Source organism: Muntiacus reevesi, chromosome 1 (genome assembly GCF_963930625.1).
Source record: "Muntiacus reevesi chromosome 1, mMunRee1.1, whole genome shotgun sequence".
Classification (NCBI taxonomy): domain Eukaryota; kingdom Metazoa; phylum Chordata; class Mammalia; order Artiodactyla; family Cervidae; genus Muntiacus; species Muntiacus reevesi.
The window spans coordinates 168,214,318-168,229,807 of NC_089249.1; the positions used below are offsets into that span (position 1 = coordinate 168,214,318).

The window sequence follows — 15,490 nt, forward strand, 5'->3', positions numbered from 1 at the left end:
TGATAAACTCGGTTTTGACAGCTTTATAGTATTTTTTAATATCTTAAAGTGAAGTTAATAAAACAAAAGTTCTGCAAAAAAGTTTTTCAACATTTCAGTGATTTAACTTATTTCTAATGATCAAAGTCCTAACTTCCTTTGTCACCATCTCCCTAATTTTAAAAGGAAAGTTACACTAGTGATGAATTAGCAAATAAAGTTTTAAAAATATCATTTTATATTTTCCTGACTCATTTTAGTAAATGAAAACTGGCACCTCACCAGTATGATTCTTCAATAAACACGAGCTATTTTCAAAAATTTACATGTCTTCTATATCTTAAGCTAGTCATTGTCATTAATTAAATCAAAGTTCTTCAACTTTATTTCTAATATTCAAGGTCAAGACTCATTTAGGAAATTTAACTTCCTTCATTTTCATAATGATTTTTATAAGACATGCTTTAAACTTGAAAATTATAAAACTTTCCTTCTGAAATTAAGGCTATATTACTTTGCCCTTTTAAAATTATGGAGGTGCCTGTTTCTCCCACAATTTGTGGTAAAGATGTGAAACAGACACAGCTTTCTTTTAAAACTGCTTATTGCACTAAAGGAGAGCAAAATAAATTGTCAGGTCTTAAAATAAACATGATTATATTTCTATAAAAGATGTTGCCAATACAATTCTATAATTATTAAAGCACTATTCTAATAAATATAAAAGAAAAGGAAGCTATACTTCAAAACACATACATATATGTTTATATATACAACACATATATATAAAAATATATATATGAAAATCACATTAAGGTATGAGAGGCAGCAAGTAAACTAGCAAAAAAATTAAAAGAAACCTCAACAACCCCTTCTCTCTACACAATTTCAGAGACCTCAACCCTACACGATTTCAATCATGTAAAACATTTACCCTTTATAAAACCTTTAAGGGAGTTCCATGTATAACACATAGAAACAGAAGACTTTAGAATAGTAGCATCACTTATAGAGAGAGTTACAACTTTTGACAAGTTTTTTGTTTTTTTTTTTTAAATAGCAGCTTTAACAAATTCACTAAAGGAAAAGAATAGTTTTGGTGCTACTGCTTATGTACACATTGCACAAATGGCAAATGTAAGTTGAGGGCTGGAGGGGGCAGACATTCACTCTCACAAAACCATATTTTATATATGTATGTATATATAAAATAATTGTGTTTCTTAGGAAAGCAATACCAAGAGTTGAGGACTCAAAATTGTGTATGAGACAAGAGATAGGAGTAGGGTGTGCAAAATAAAAATCTAGTTTGCCATGCTTCATATTCAAATGAACCAGATACATGAATATTTGAATGTCACTGGTAGCATCAGGGGAAAAAAATGTAGGTGATAAAGGCAAGGGAGGTAGAGAGAAAAATGAAAGTGGCGGTGGGAGAATAATAAAAGGGAAAGACGGTTCCCCGATGGAATGAACTATAAAATATATACAGAGATACATATATATCTACTATCAGTGTAGATCCAGATATATATGCATATGCAGTATGCATGTATATATGTAAAATATACAGATAACTTTTACAAGAATACATGAATGCACATTAATTTTTTTGCACACATCATTGTGAACAATCACTTTGATTATTCATATAGGTGTAGTTTTTAAAAAAAAATCATTTACTTTTTCTTTACTTTTTTTTTTTTGCAAAGAGTTGTGCTGCCAAGCAACTTGAGGTAAAGGCATTAAAAGGGTTAGACTACAAGAAAGTGAAAACAAAACAACCGCGATACTTCCTACAGGAGACCGCACAAAAAAGCAGTTGGCTGGTTTCATATTGCATAATGGTGCTGTGTTCCTTGATGAAGTAAACAATCTTCCTGTATCAACATAAAGATCAGACCCTGGCCCCCAAACAGTGTTGGTTTCTGTATGGCTGGAGGCATCCTCACCCAGCTGACTCCACTGGAAACGTAAGTTGTATGTCGATTCATTTTCCAGTTCTTCCTCTCAGAGAATATTCTTAGACTTTTTAAGCAAAGTACATTGTGCGTAAGGTATCTTGGTGAATCTGTACAGCCTTGGCAAGAGCTTGTGGATCTCGTCCATTGCTCTGTCCTGAAACGTGACTTCCTTCAGCACTGTAAGAAAAGTGGCAATGAGCACAAAACCAAACCCTATTCTGATGTAATAATTCTGAAGAATATTATTTGTAGAAAATTTTTAAAAATTAAAAAGAGGCCAGTGTAATGAACTCTGACATGTCTGTCATCTAGTTTCAATAATTATGAACTCAAGGCCAATTCTGTTTTACTTTTCTCACCTCCCCAGGATTATTTAGAAGCAAATCCAAGACATCCTACAATTTTGTCTGAATATATCATTTTTATTGCCAATAATCTCTCCCCTGAATTAATGTGGTAAAGCAACAAAATCACTACATCACACTATTACTAATAAGCCTAGACTGCACATCTTAAAAGGAAACCTCACCTTGGACAATTAGTTCTAGCAGTGCTTTTTATTTGACTCATTGACTCTTTTAATGGCCTGTGGAATGTTAATCCTAAGTGGCAGTACTTTATGGCAAACAGAGAGGCACATATATGCTCACTTACACATAAACACTTAAAAGACATTTCCCAAGAAAAACCTAACACACAGAGCATATTTGGATTTGGGTGAGAATCTGTGCTTGTTACGCTTCTATATTACCTGTCATGTTCTTTGTCCACGAGATGATATCTGGCTCTAAATGCCACCAGGTGAGCATAATACGCTGGTGCAGGTATAGAAACAGATCGTGTACAGCGCACGTAAGTGTGGCAGAGCTGGTAAGTTAGCAGCTGAAGTTCATCTGCAGTAAAGCAGTTATCATCCCATAAAACATGATAGTGTGAAGGTCGGCTGGTACCCTATAGGAGGCAATGGAATAGTCTGCTGATTTCTAAACTTCTAAAAAAATATTTACCATAGTTTTGTACATTAACAAAATACTAGTTTAATAATCCAGTGGGAAAAAAAACCACATTTAGCTGATTCTGGATATATATCCAAAAGAAGTAAAAACAGGGACTCGGACAGATCTTTGCACACCTGGGTTCAAAGCAGCATCACTCTCAATAGCTAGGAGGTGGACACAATTCAAGTACCTACTGATGGCTGAATGTATAATAAAGGGTAGTGTGTGGGGTTTCCCAGGTGGTCCAGTGGTTAAGGCTCCATGCTTCCAATGCAGGGGGCACGGGTTCAATCCCTGGTCTGGGAACTAAGATCCCACATGCTGCATGGTGTGGCCAAAAAGATAAAAAGTAACAAATATATAAATTTTAAAAATAATAATAAAATAAAGGCTAGTGTGTGTGTATATATATATATATATAGATAGATAGATAGATAGATAATGGAATACTATTCAGTCTGAAAAAGGAAGAAAAATCTGCCACATACTGTAACATGGATGAAACCTGATGTTTCCAAGGCACAGTCCTTTATATTTAAGTGATAAAGGTCAACTTTTCTGTTTCTAAAGCTTTATGTTCTTAACATGTGTGTATGTGTATGCTCAGTCATGTCCCACTCTTTGTGACCCCAATGACTGTAGCCCGCCAAACTCCTCTGTCCATGGGATTTTCCAGGCAAGAATATTGGAATGGGTTGCCATTTCCTTCTCCAGGGGAATCTTCCTGATCCAGGGATTGAACCCGCATCTCTTGTGTCTCCTGCACTGGTAGGCGAATCTTTACCACTGCGTCACCTGGGAAGCCTTAAACCTTCATGATGTTATTCTAAAACTAGTCACAAAAGTACAAATATTGTACAATTCATTTATATGAGGTACCTGGAACAGTGAAATTCACAGGAGACAGAAAGTAGAATGGTGATCATCATGGGTTGGAGGGAGGTAGGAATGGGGAAAACTGAAAGTGAAAGTTGCTCAGTTGTGTCTGACTCTTTGCGACCCATGGACCATACAGTCCATGGAATTCTCCAGTAGAATTCCACTATGGAGTGGGTAGCCTTTCTCTTCTCCAGGGGATTTTTCCAACCCAGGGACTGAAGCTAGGTCTCCCACACTGCAGGTGGATTCTTTACCAGCTGAGCCACCAGGGAAGCCCAAGAATACTGGAGTGGGTAGCCTATCCCTTCTCCAGTGGATGCTCCCAACTCAGGAATGGAAATGGGTGTCCTACATTGCAGGTGGATTCTTTACCAGCTGAGCTACAGGGAGTTAGTATTTAATGAGTACAGAGTGTCTGGGAAAGTGAAAAAGTTCCAGAGATAGAAGGTGGTATGGCTCCACAATGATGTGAATTACTTAATGCCACAGAACTATACACTTGAAAAATAGCTACAACGATACATTGTATGTTATGTGCTTTTTAAAACCCAGAACATTTAACTGAGCACCTATATGTTAGTTACTATGCTACAGACTGCGAATTGCAAAGAAAAACAAAGCAAGCAAAGCCAAAAGTTCGTCCTCTCTTGGAAAACATAATTCAGTAGAGGAGTAACGCAAACAGAGCATCTACAATTACAGAACCAATAAGTGGTTACAGTATTACTGGTACTTGGTCCTGTATAAGAAAACCAAAGGAAGTAATTGTGAGAGTGAGCCCTGAAGGTTCTTCACCAAGAGGGGAATGAGGGATATTTGGCCTTTTGGGGGTGGGTGGGCTGAGCAGACACGAGAGAGAATGAACAGCCTTAACAAAACACAGGGGGCATACAACTCCATGGCAGATTTAGGGAACAGCTAATCGACTAAGATGAAGAGACTAAGATGAAGAGAATATGAAGCCATGCCGGGGCGGGGGAGAATGAAATTGCAATGAACACCTGGAATGAGACTGAATGATATGCTTAGGAATTTGAACTTTTATCTGTAGGCAGCAGGGAAAGCACTGCACAGCTTTGTTTAGGAAAGATTTTAGGTGTGATAAAGACTGGGGGTTTATAAAGTATCAATAATGTCAGCAGTAATATGGAGGATGGGTTAGAAATAGAATCATGATGGAGCAGAAAATAGAAAATCTGAACAGATTGATTACTAGTGATTGAATCAAAGTGATTTTGATGACTAGTAATCAAAAATCTCCCAACAAATTAAAGTCCAGGACCAGATAGTTTTCCTGGTCAATTTTACTAAACATTCAAGGAAGAATTAACACCAATCCTCCTCAAAATTCCAAAAAATAAAAGAGGAGGAAACTCTTCTAAACTCATTTTACAGAGTTAGCTAGCATCACCCTTCTACCAAAACCAGACAAGGATGTCTCAACAAAAGAATTACAAGTCAATATCCCTGATGAGCACAGATACAAAAATCCTCAACAAAATATTAGCAAATAAAATTCAACAATACATTAAAAGGATCATAAACCATGATTGAAAGTGAAAGTCACTCAGTTGTGTTCAACTCTTTGCTACCCTATTAGCCTGCCAGGATCCTCTGTCCATAGAATTCTCCAGGCAAGAATACTGGAGTGGGTAGCTGTTCCCTTCTCTAGGGGATCTCTCCAACCCAGGGATTGAACCTAGGTCTCCCACATTGTGGGCAGATTTTTTTTTATAGTCTGAGTCACCAGGGAAGCCCAGATTTATTCTAGGTTGTGAGGATGGATCAATATCTGCAAATCAGTCAATGTGATTTGACCACATTAACAAAATTAAGGATAAAAATCATATGATCATTTCAATAGAGGCAGAAAAAGCGTTTGACAAAATCCACCATCCATTTATAATGAAAACTCCCAACAACGTGGAAATGGAGGGAACATTCTTTTCCTTTGTGGACATGCTCTGCAGCACGGGGGGCCTTAGTTCCCCAAGCAGGGATCAGATCTGCGCCCACTGCAGTGGGAGCATGGAGTCTTAACCACTGGACTGCCAAGGACGTCCCAAGACTCCTCTTTTTGATCTCAGTGAAGTTTGAAATTCTAATAAATCTGGGAAGACATGTAAAGAATGGTCTTTGGTCCCTGTGAAATATTCCTGGTTATTTGCTGACTAGAGTGAATTTTCAATTTGGTGTCCCCTCAAAAATACTGGTCCCTAAAGCTTCTGGTTAAATACATTGGAGATATACTCCAGTCTTGAAAATTCATAATAACCATTTGCATGTGAATAGCATCCAAAAGTTCTAAAGTAAAAAAACAAAACAAAACAAAAAAAAAACCCCCACTTTTTAAATCAGCATTTCTAAAATTTACATGAACAGAGAATCTTTTTCTCCCCTTTGTTATATTTATTAAGAAGTTACAGCAGTAGTGTTCGGATACATGGAGGGAAATAGAAGGTTAAAATATGTACTCAAATGATACAGATATTAGCTCAGAAGGCACTTTTAACTTTGTTTTTTTGGCTGTTACCACCCACCATAAAAATGTACCCCACTAAAAAAAAAAAAATGTAGCACACTGATTGTAAAGAGGAGCAGATATAAGGACATATATAAATGAATGGGACAATAATTTTAAAGCCCCAAGAGTGAAACTGGGGTTATTGTATGTGGAACATATAAAGCTTTAAGATATTCAGTTAGGTGTACCTTCCTGAAGTTTCTATTTTAATTAATAGCAAGTAAACTAACATAGTTTAGGGCTACAATCTCTCAGACATCGTGGGAATATGGATTCACTCTCTGTTGCTGAACAGTTTGAGAAGCACTGAATTACAGCTTATGTGCTACTAAGTATAGCTAACAAATTGACAAAAAGATTTTCTGAAAATAAGAAGACTTAAAAAGTTATTTAACTGAAACTTAAAAGTTTGTAATTCTACAACTAAACTCTCTCACATGCTCAATATCTGCCAATAAACATCAAAGTTTTTTATGAAAACTTTGTATTATTATCAAATTATTATGTATGTATCAAATTATGTATTATTATCAAAAAGAATACATCAAAGGAACAATCAGGTTACATTAAATTAAAGACCCAGTTCCGGGAGATGACTTCTATTAAACTACTCTTATTCTGGTATTTTCATAGAAATAAGTCCTTCTTAATGTGAAAAAGGGGATACGATTTAGTTACTGAGAGTTTCATCTAACTTCAGATGGAAACAATCTGAAGTGCGAAAGAGAATATTTCTTTCTCCTTTTTCTGAGATGCAGAAGAATGGAAGCTCCTGAACTGAATCACTTCACACAAAGTCTGGGCTTACCTGTATCCCAGCATGACTACAGAGGTAAAAGTCAAACTCATACGGGTGTGTAATGTCTGTGTCGACCGTTGTTCCAGCTGGGATATTGCCACTTCTTCCGACCTAGATTCATTTGGTCAAAATTTAAACAAACAAGACAAAGGTAAAGAATGTATCTGAAGGCACTCGTAAAAAGATATAAAAACACAGGCTGATCCCATGCTTCACTACTTCCAGCTTGAAATAATACTTGAGAAGGCATTAAGAGCAGACCTTATTCTAGTCCTAGTTCCTATTCTTAAAAGTTGCTAAAGTGAGAGCTGATTAACAAAGTTTTATTCATCTCTACGGATGCTTAGCTGGTAGTTGATCCCAATATGGTTGAAGACTTAAAAAATTTTTTTAGGAAGTAACTTTAAGTGCTCCAATTATAACATCCATGCACAGCAGGTTCTCTGAATGTGTAATTCTTATGAAAATTAGCATTTTTCTCAGGGAACCCTATATTTTTAGAGTGAAAGGATGCTGACAACAACATCAATAGAGTCACCATTTGGTAGTTATTTATATGTCAGGATTTTCCATACGTTATTTCTAATTCTGATAATCCTGCAAGTTAAGCATTATTCCCATTTTGGGGCAAACTATGGCTCAGGAATATAAAGTAACTTTCCCAGTAGCAACAGTAAAGGCCAGAACTGACAGTCAAACAGGGAAATGACTACAAAGGCCCTGTATCTTTTATTTCATATTAGCAGTTTCAACATCTTAGAAGGAAACAGACACCATGATTGTCTCTAATACATGATGTGAATGAAACAGGTACAGATTCCTGATAATGAAAGGCTCCTAACAAAACAATTTAAAATGCATATATATACTTACCTCTACCTCCTTATCCCTAACACGTTTAAAATCATTAATTATAAGTGGAGGTTTATAAGGCTAACAAATCAGAAACTATCTTACTGACTCAGATATTCCTTCTGCTGTGTGAGGGACCCCCCCCCACCCAGGTGGGGGCTTGAGTTACAGCCTTGTGGGGCAGCCAGCTAGACTTCACCAAGTCACAAAACAAAGGAAATAGTTCATAATTTTACTAAATTATGCCTATTCTTAACACACAGATCTCCTAATTAATACATACATAAAAAGCTTTACTCTATTTACAGGGGCAGCAGAATGCCTGGGTTTGTATCACAGCACCACCAAGTTTCTAGTCATGAAATCTAGGACACAGTGTTTTCCTTTCCTCATCTATAATTCCTATTATAAATGCTGTGCCTATTTCCTCATTTATAATTATCTCTCATCTATTATGATTAGGAGGTACTGAAAGCAAAGGTGAAAGAGAAGCAAATAAATGAAGGAAAGGCACGATTAAACACCAGTTGCAAGAAATCTTTAAATCTAACTTAGATTTTCCTAATCCAAGTTCTGAAGAAAGCTTTGGTTTCCTAGGTATAGAAATGTAGCTAGTAATTTGCGGCAAAGGACTTGAACAACATGGAGGCCAAAATAAAACTACCATTACTGTTAGGAGAGATGTGGTAAAGGACAGTATTAAGAGCACCCTGGAGCCAGACTGCCTAAAAAGATTGCCTAATTTGAGTCCCAGCTCTACCCATTACTAGCTTTGTAACCTTGGAAGGTTATTTAACCTCCATGTGCCACAGTTTCCTCCTGTGAAAAATGGGGATAATAATAATAAAGTACCTCATAGTGTTGTTTGTGAGGACTAAATGAGTTAAACTTATAAAAAAGAACCAGAACAGTGCCTGTCATCATGCCCTCTTTCTCCATCACAACCACCATCACCACCATCCTACAACTAGTTAACTTCCACTGAATGCTCGGCATGTGCCAAGCACCATTCTAAGTATATTAACATGTTTTAATTTTTAAAAATTCTTTCAAAAACCCAAAATAAGGCAAATATTAATGCTATCCAAAATTTGTTTAGAAAAAAACAGGCACAGAGATTTTAAGTTATTTGCTCAAAGTTATACAATGACTGCAATCAAAGACCAGGTATCAAAATATATACCAAAGACAAGACACACTCCTCGCTTTCTCAGTCTTTTCTAACGATCCCCCTCCCCAAGAGGACACTAACCCTTGCAATTCTCAGATTTCTCTGCTCTAAGGTTTGAAAGATGGAGGCAAAGCACTGGAAATGAAAGTTAGCTTGCATAAATTTTCACTAATCACTCTAGAATGTCCCTCATATGTAAAATTAATTTTTACAAGAGATTTTGAAACTAGGATGTAACTTTTTTCTTCTGAACATTGAGGGAAAATATGAATAAAAAGAATAATGTTAAAACTCTAAAAAAAAAAACAACTCTAAGGTTCTTCACAGCAACAAAAACATACAGTGGGATTCTGAACATTTGGAGTGCTCCTAGAAATTCTAGGAGGTTAAAAAAATTATCCTGTTTTGATGCTTCTATACTCATAATCAAGCTGTTTCGTTGTAACCTACTACCATATGTTAGAAATCCTGCTGTTGGCAAAGAGCCTTTGTTAAGTGCTCTATGAACCACACGATATAACCTTTGCTTGAGACAAAAAGTGTTCCAACAGATGCAAGATTACCCTTTCAGTTCTATCAGCACAAAACAGTCGAGTGTGGTGTCTCTTCTGAACTACAATGTAGGTTATTCCAGGTTGATAGTCTTTCTCCAAACTGATGCAGGCTTCTCGAATTGCTAGGAGTTCATAATATAATACCTAGAGAATATGAAATGGGAAGATTTGATAGAGTCAGTTGTTTTATACAAACTTCAAAGTAAGATACTGATTTAGACTCAGTTTCTTAACTCATTAACTTATAGCTAACTATACTTCTCTATTTCATCCTGACTGCTACCAGAGCGTGGTCTTAGCGATCAAGGCTTACACATCCGCAATAAACACTTTAAAAGGGAAAATCTAAAGAAGGGTCAAAATTTGCCTGTAGGAGCTTTCAACTTAATTAAGGCTTCTAACTTCAGAACTAGACACTACATTATAAATACAGTACCTGACGTAACCACAGTATGGGAGAATCCCAGGCAACCAACCTGCCTGAACTGCCCCTCTGAAACACCATCCCGATAGAAGATGATACGAGTAGGCTTGAACCGAGTTGACTTATAAAACTGAATGAGAAGTTCTCGGACCATGGAGGCGAGGTCCTGGATGATCTCCTGTCGGGGTCTCTGAACTCTGACGGTGGCACAGTATCTGCTTGGGTGAGCATCCATACTACCTACAACCTAGGTTGGAAGAAGTAAAGAAAAAAATAGAAATTAAGGTAATCAAAAGTGTATGAATATGAATTTTACCATAAAAAGTTGGAAAAAAAGTACCTAGACTTCATTTAAATGTGTATTTTACTATAACTTTAACAATCACTGTTCATTTTGAAAGTAATGAAAACAGACAATTCCAGTGAAGAACAGAAAAAAAGACCCAGTCTAGGGTTGAAAACTATTTTCCTCTAAGTAGGCTGCACTTTACATTTAACAATTTAATTCTAGTTTACAGATGTTGCTGGTAAACCTAAATATTAGTAAAGATAGAAAGACAAAAAGATGTATATAAAGAGAAGAAGAGGAAGAAGAAAAGTAAAAAAGACGATTCATTCAAACACCTGTGCTTCCCTGGTAGCTCAGTTGGTAAAGAATCCTCCTACAATGCAGGAGACCCAGGTTCGATCCCTGGATGGGGAAGATCCCCTGGAGAAGGAAATGGCAACCCACTCCAGTATTCTTGCCTAGAAAATTTCATGGACAGAGAAGCCTGGCAGGCTACAGTCCATGGGGTCTCCAAGAGTCAGACACGATTTAGCAACTAAACCACCACCATTCAAACACCTGATTTCTCTTACAGTTTAGCAAACCACCCCAAAAGTCATACTCAGATGATTTTGGCATCCTTTTTGGGGGGCTTCCCTGATAGCTCAGTTGGTAAAGAATCCATATGCAATGCAGGAGACCCTGGTTCGATTCTCAGTAGGGAAGATCCCCTGAAGAAGGGTAGGCTAGCCACTCCAGCATTCTCAGGCTTCCCTGGTGGCTCAGCTGGTAAAGAATTCATCGGCAATGTGGGAGACCTGGGTTCAATCACTGGGTTGGTGAAGATCCCCTGGAGAAGGGAACAGCCACCGGCTCCAGTATTCTGGCCTGGAGAATTCCATGGATTGTAAAGAGTCAGACATGACCTAGTGACTTTCACTTTCTTTCACTTTCACTTTAAGAACTGTTATGCTTCCTAAATTTTAAAAGAATTTTTCCTCTCTTACTGCAATGCCCTAGATAAAAAGGCCTGACTCTATACTCAGTCTTATTGTGTTGTATTTATGCTTTGTATCTGGTCACTGGAGAAGTTAATACTGGTTTTGAGAATAGCTATCTTAATTTTTTCTTTCTGTGTCTTAATATTGTTGTCTGTTGCAGAGCATGCATTGCAATTAGCGAGTAGCCCCCACTCACTGCAACTAGAGAAAAGCCTTTGCAACAACGAAGACCCAGAACAACTAAAAATGAAAATTAAAAAATAAATAAAGGTAGGCAAGAGATAGAAGAGGCAGATGTTAAGAGGAGCAGTGTTAAAGAATTCAAGTGCAAAGTATTAATCTGGACAAAGGTGAAGGATATTTTATACTGAAAAAAAAAAAAAAAAGCAATGCACCAAACTTGTATGTGATGCATCTTTCTGTAACAAAGACAAGACTGAAATACATAAACTCTTTGAATTATAAAAAGTAACTGAAAATATGCAATTATGGAGAGGCCAGACAGACAAATTTCTGTGTAGGACACGGAAGAGTTGAGTAATACAATTAATAAACTTGATCTAATAGATATATATGGAAACTGCAGCCTCCGAAATAGAGAATAATCATTCTTTTAAAAAATCCAAACAACATTTGAAAGTTGGTTCTGGATAGATCTACATAAAGATACATATATCTGTAAAACTTCACAAATGTATTTTTATTTTTTTATTATTATTTTTTTACAAATGTATTTTTAAAACTTTATACATATTTACAAAAGCTTATGCCAAAGAAAATGTCATTAAAATTCAGAAAGTTAAAACCAAAATGTTGATCTTCAAGTAAACTTGAGATAAGATAAACCTGCCCAATACTCACAGCAGCAATAGAAGGCTTCTTCCCATCACCAGCTGGCGGATGAGTGACATCTGCTCCCAAAAAGATCACTGGTTGCTGGAACACAGAAGGTCTTAAACACATTTTTAACAAGAGTTAGATAAATTTTTCATTATGCTTTTATTTGTTTCACACTAGGGCAGCACAACTGCAAGTTGTTGGCACAGCACAGAGAAGATCCTTTTTAGACAATTTCTGCCTTAAGCAGCTGTGCTGGTGGTTGTAAAGGGCAGTTGCTGCTAGCATTCTTCATAATAGGCATAAAATGACAAAATTTCCTCACATTAATCCATCAATTTAAATCAACCTTTCTTTAATCTGGGTTTCCTGGTGGTTCAGATGGTAAAGCGTCTATCTGCAATGCTGGAGACCCAGGTTCGATCCCTGGGTAGGGAAGATCCCCTGGAGAAGGAAATGGCAACCCACTCCAGTACTCTTGCCTGGAAAATCCCATGGACAGAGGAGCCTGATAGGCTATAGTCCATGGGGTCTCAAAGAGTCATGCACGACTGAGTGACTTGACTTGACTTTTCTTTAATCTACTTACATTTTAAGCCAATGTAATCTTGAAAGGAGATAAAGAATCATTAAACCACACTAGAAGGGATTAAGGGAGTCTACTACTTCCCTGCCCTTAAACAAAAGTATAAAATTTGAGTAACATATATTTAATAGTCATAAAGTGGCTAGTGGTTCATTTTATTTTAAAATTGTATTCTTGAAAGTCAAATGGCTATTTCTCTTAGTTCTTGGGCTTGATAACATTCTATATTCATCTTATTTATGAATATCATTTATATTTAATAGGGATGGGAAATAGAGGCAGTATGGAAAAACAGAAAAAAAAGAGCTTTTGTGTCAACAAGACATTTAACATTTTAGAGCCCTAGTTGCTTTAACTATTACAAGGAAACCTATTGTTTAATTCTCCAAATAACATTATGTCTCTTCCCCAGCACCCTATTTCTAGGTCATCATGTCTCATCCTTCCTAAGAGCTCTTAGACAAGGTGGCGATGTTAACAGTAACATCTGTTGTCCCACTGACCCCAGCAGTTGACATGACTTATTTATCTGATTTACTTAATTGACATGTCCCCTCCCCTAACCCCTGGGCTTCCCTGGTGGCTCAGCTGGTAAAGAATCCACTTGCAATGTGGGAGGATCCCTGAGTTGGGAAGATCCCCTGGAGAAGGGAACAGCTACCCACTCTTCTGGTCTGAAGAATTCCATGGACTGTATAGTCCATGGGGTTGCAAAGAGTCGGACATGACTGAGCAACTTTCACTTCACTTCACTTCTCCCCTAACCCCACCCGAAGTTCCTGAAGGAGGAAGAAAGGCTTCCCTCACTTTCTAGGTGAGTAGCCTCATGACACCAGCTTGAAGATGACTACTGGACTTCCCTGGTGGCGCACTGTAGAAGAATCCACCTGCCAAAGCAGGGGACATGGGTTCGAAAATTCCACATATCGCAGAGCAACTAAGCCCAAGTGCAACAACTACCGAGCCTTCACTCTACCGCCTGGGAGCTGCAACGACGGAGCCCACGTGCTGCAACTACTGAAGCCCAGGCACACACAGCCTGCGCTCCGCAGCACGAGAAGCCACCGCAAGAAGCCCAAGCATCACAACAAAGAGCAGCCCCCCTTCGATGCAACTAGAGAAAGCCCACCTGACAAGACCCAGCGCAGCCAAAAACAAAAAAAGAAGGTGACTATCAAACAATGAAAAAGTTTTACAAGCTGGATGCATCTGAAAAATAAAGTTCTCAATACTTTCTAGCGAGAGCTGAGGAACTTTGCGTACTAAATGAAAATGGGATTTTTTATAAAGCAGTCTCTTAAATTTTGCCAATCAAAACTCTTTACTTTTTGCTGAAACTTCTACTTCTCTCCCACAGCAGGAATCATCAAAGTTGTCTCTTACATAGGTCTTAGGTATGGCAATACATAGAAAAATTAAGGTGTGAAAACCAATGGAAAAAATGAATATCTTATTAGGTGATTAGCTTATCTTACCTTTGATGAGGTACAAGAATATTATTGATCCCTCCAAGTTTAACATTTATCTTCAGGCACAGGTTTGAGAGAGTTTGAGGGGATGTTTTTATTACATTCTTGACTTGAACGCATTGTGTAGCCATACCCAAAAGTGTATCTCCGACACGTTTCACCTCCGCTAGGAAACAAATACAAACACCTCTAGTTAAAAAAGGTCAAATTTTCCTGACCATTACGCTGCATTGTATGTTTCCCCTGTGAAATATATCACGGTATTACAGGACACCCCAAATTATACCAATACTAAAACAATGTAATTAAAATTTATAGTACACTGTCTTTTTTTGGCAACGCAGCTTGGCTTGTGCAATTTTAGTTCCCCGACCAGGGACTGAACCCCGACCTTGGTAATGAGAGCCAAGTGACCCTAACCACTGGACCACCAGGGAATTCCCTATATTGCCCTATTTGACATTATAAATGTCTGGTGTCTTGAGGGCATTCAAGAGTGCAATTAGTAATATAATTTCTGTCTTAAATGTTTTAAACTGATGTCTAGCCAATTAAAATAAACTGGATCTTTTGAATTAACTGTTTCCAGGATTTCTGAAAATTCTGCTCTAAAATAGACAATTATAAAATACGAAAGATAGTCCTAAAATATAAAGTATACTGCCTTGAAGATCAGCTTAAGCATTTAGTGATGATTTTTCCAGTTGTTTTCTTTTTTTTTTTTTTATTTATTTATTCATTTATTTGACTGCATCAGGTCTTAGTTGCAGCATGTGGGATCCAGTTTCCTGACCAGGGATCAAACCTGGGCCCCCTGCATTGGGAGTTCAGAGTCTTAACCACTGGGCCAGCAGGGAAGTCCCTCCAATTGTTATCTTCATATATTAAGAAAGTATATTTTTGTCTTCATGGAAATACTATAACCACAACTGAAAAACCACAGAGAAAAACATCATACATAAACCCTTATTAATATTTAATTGTACTTTCTTCCAGTAATATTCTCATCTGTATTATTTTAATGCAGTTATAATCACAGTATATTTATAGCTTTCAATCCTATGCTCCAAAGTTTAATTTAGAAATTAGAGGTGTTACAGTATAAAGGCTTTTATCCTGCCCCTTTCTTTATCCTGTTTCCTTTTCCAATCTAACCATTTACACAATGACATATTTTTGAACTGA

At 37.2% G+C, this 15,490-nt stretch overlaps 1 protein-coding gene across 6 annotated transcripts in view; it reads right to left on the reverse strand.

Annotated features, from left to right (window-relative positions):
* Nucleotides 1–12: 12 nt before the first annotated feature.
* Nucleotides 13–15,490, reverse strand: part of LOC136154271 (protein argonaute-3) — a 125,335-nt gene continuing 109,857 nt past the window's right edge. For all 6 annotated transcript variants that reach the window (XM_065916572.1, XM_065916565.1, XM_065916577.1 and 3 more), the window contains 7 exons: nucleotides 14,312–14,471; nucleotides 12,275–12,365; nucleotides 10,197–10,391; nucleotides 9,730–9,864; nucleotides 7,153–7,254; nucleotides 2,695–2,894; nucleotides 13–2,120 (listed from right to left, as the gene is read on the reverse strand). In XM_065916572.1, the coding sequence (XP_065772644.1) occupies nucleotides 2,012–2,120; nucleotides 2,695–2,894; nucleotides 7,153–7,254; nucleotides 9,730–9,864; nucleotides 10,197–10,391; nucleotides 12,275–12,365; nucleotides 14,312–14,471 (992 nt within the window). In that variant the 3' untranslated portion in view covers nucleotides 13–2,011. The remainder of the gene's footprint in view (nucleotides 2,121–2,694; nucleotides 2,895–7,152; nucleotides 7,255–9,729; nucleotides 9,865–10,196; nucleotides 10,392–12,274; nucleotides 12,366–14,311; nucleotides 14,472–15,490) is intronic.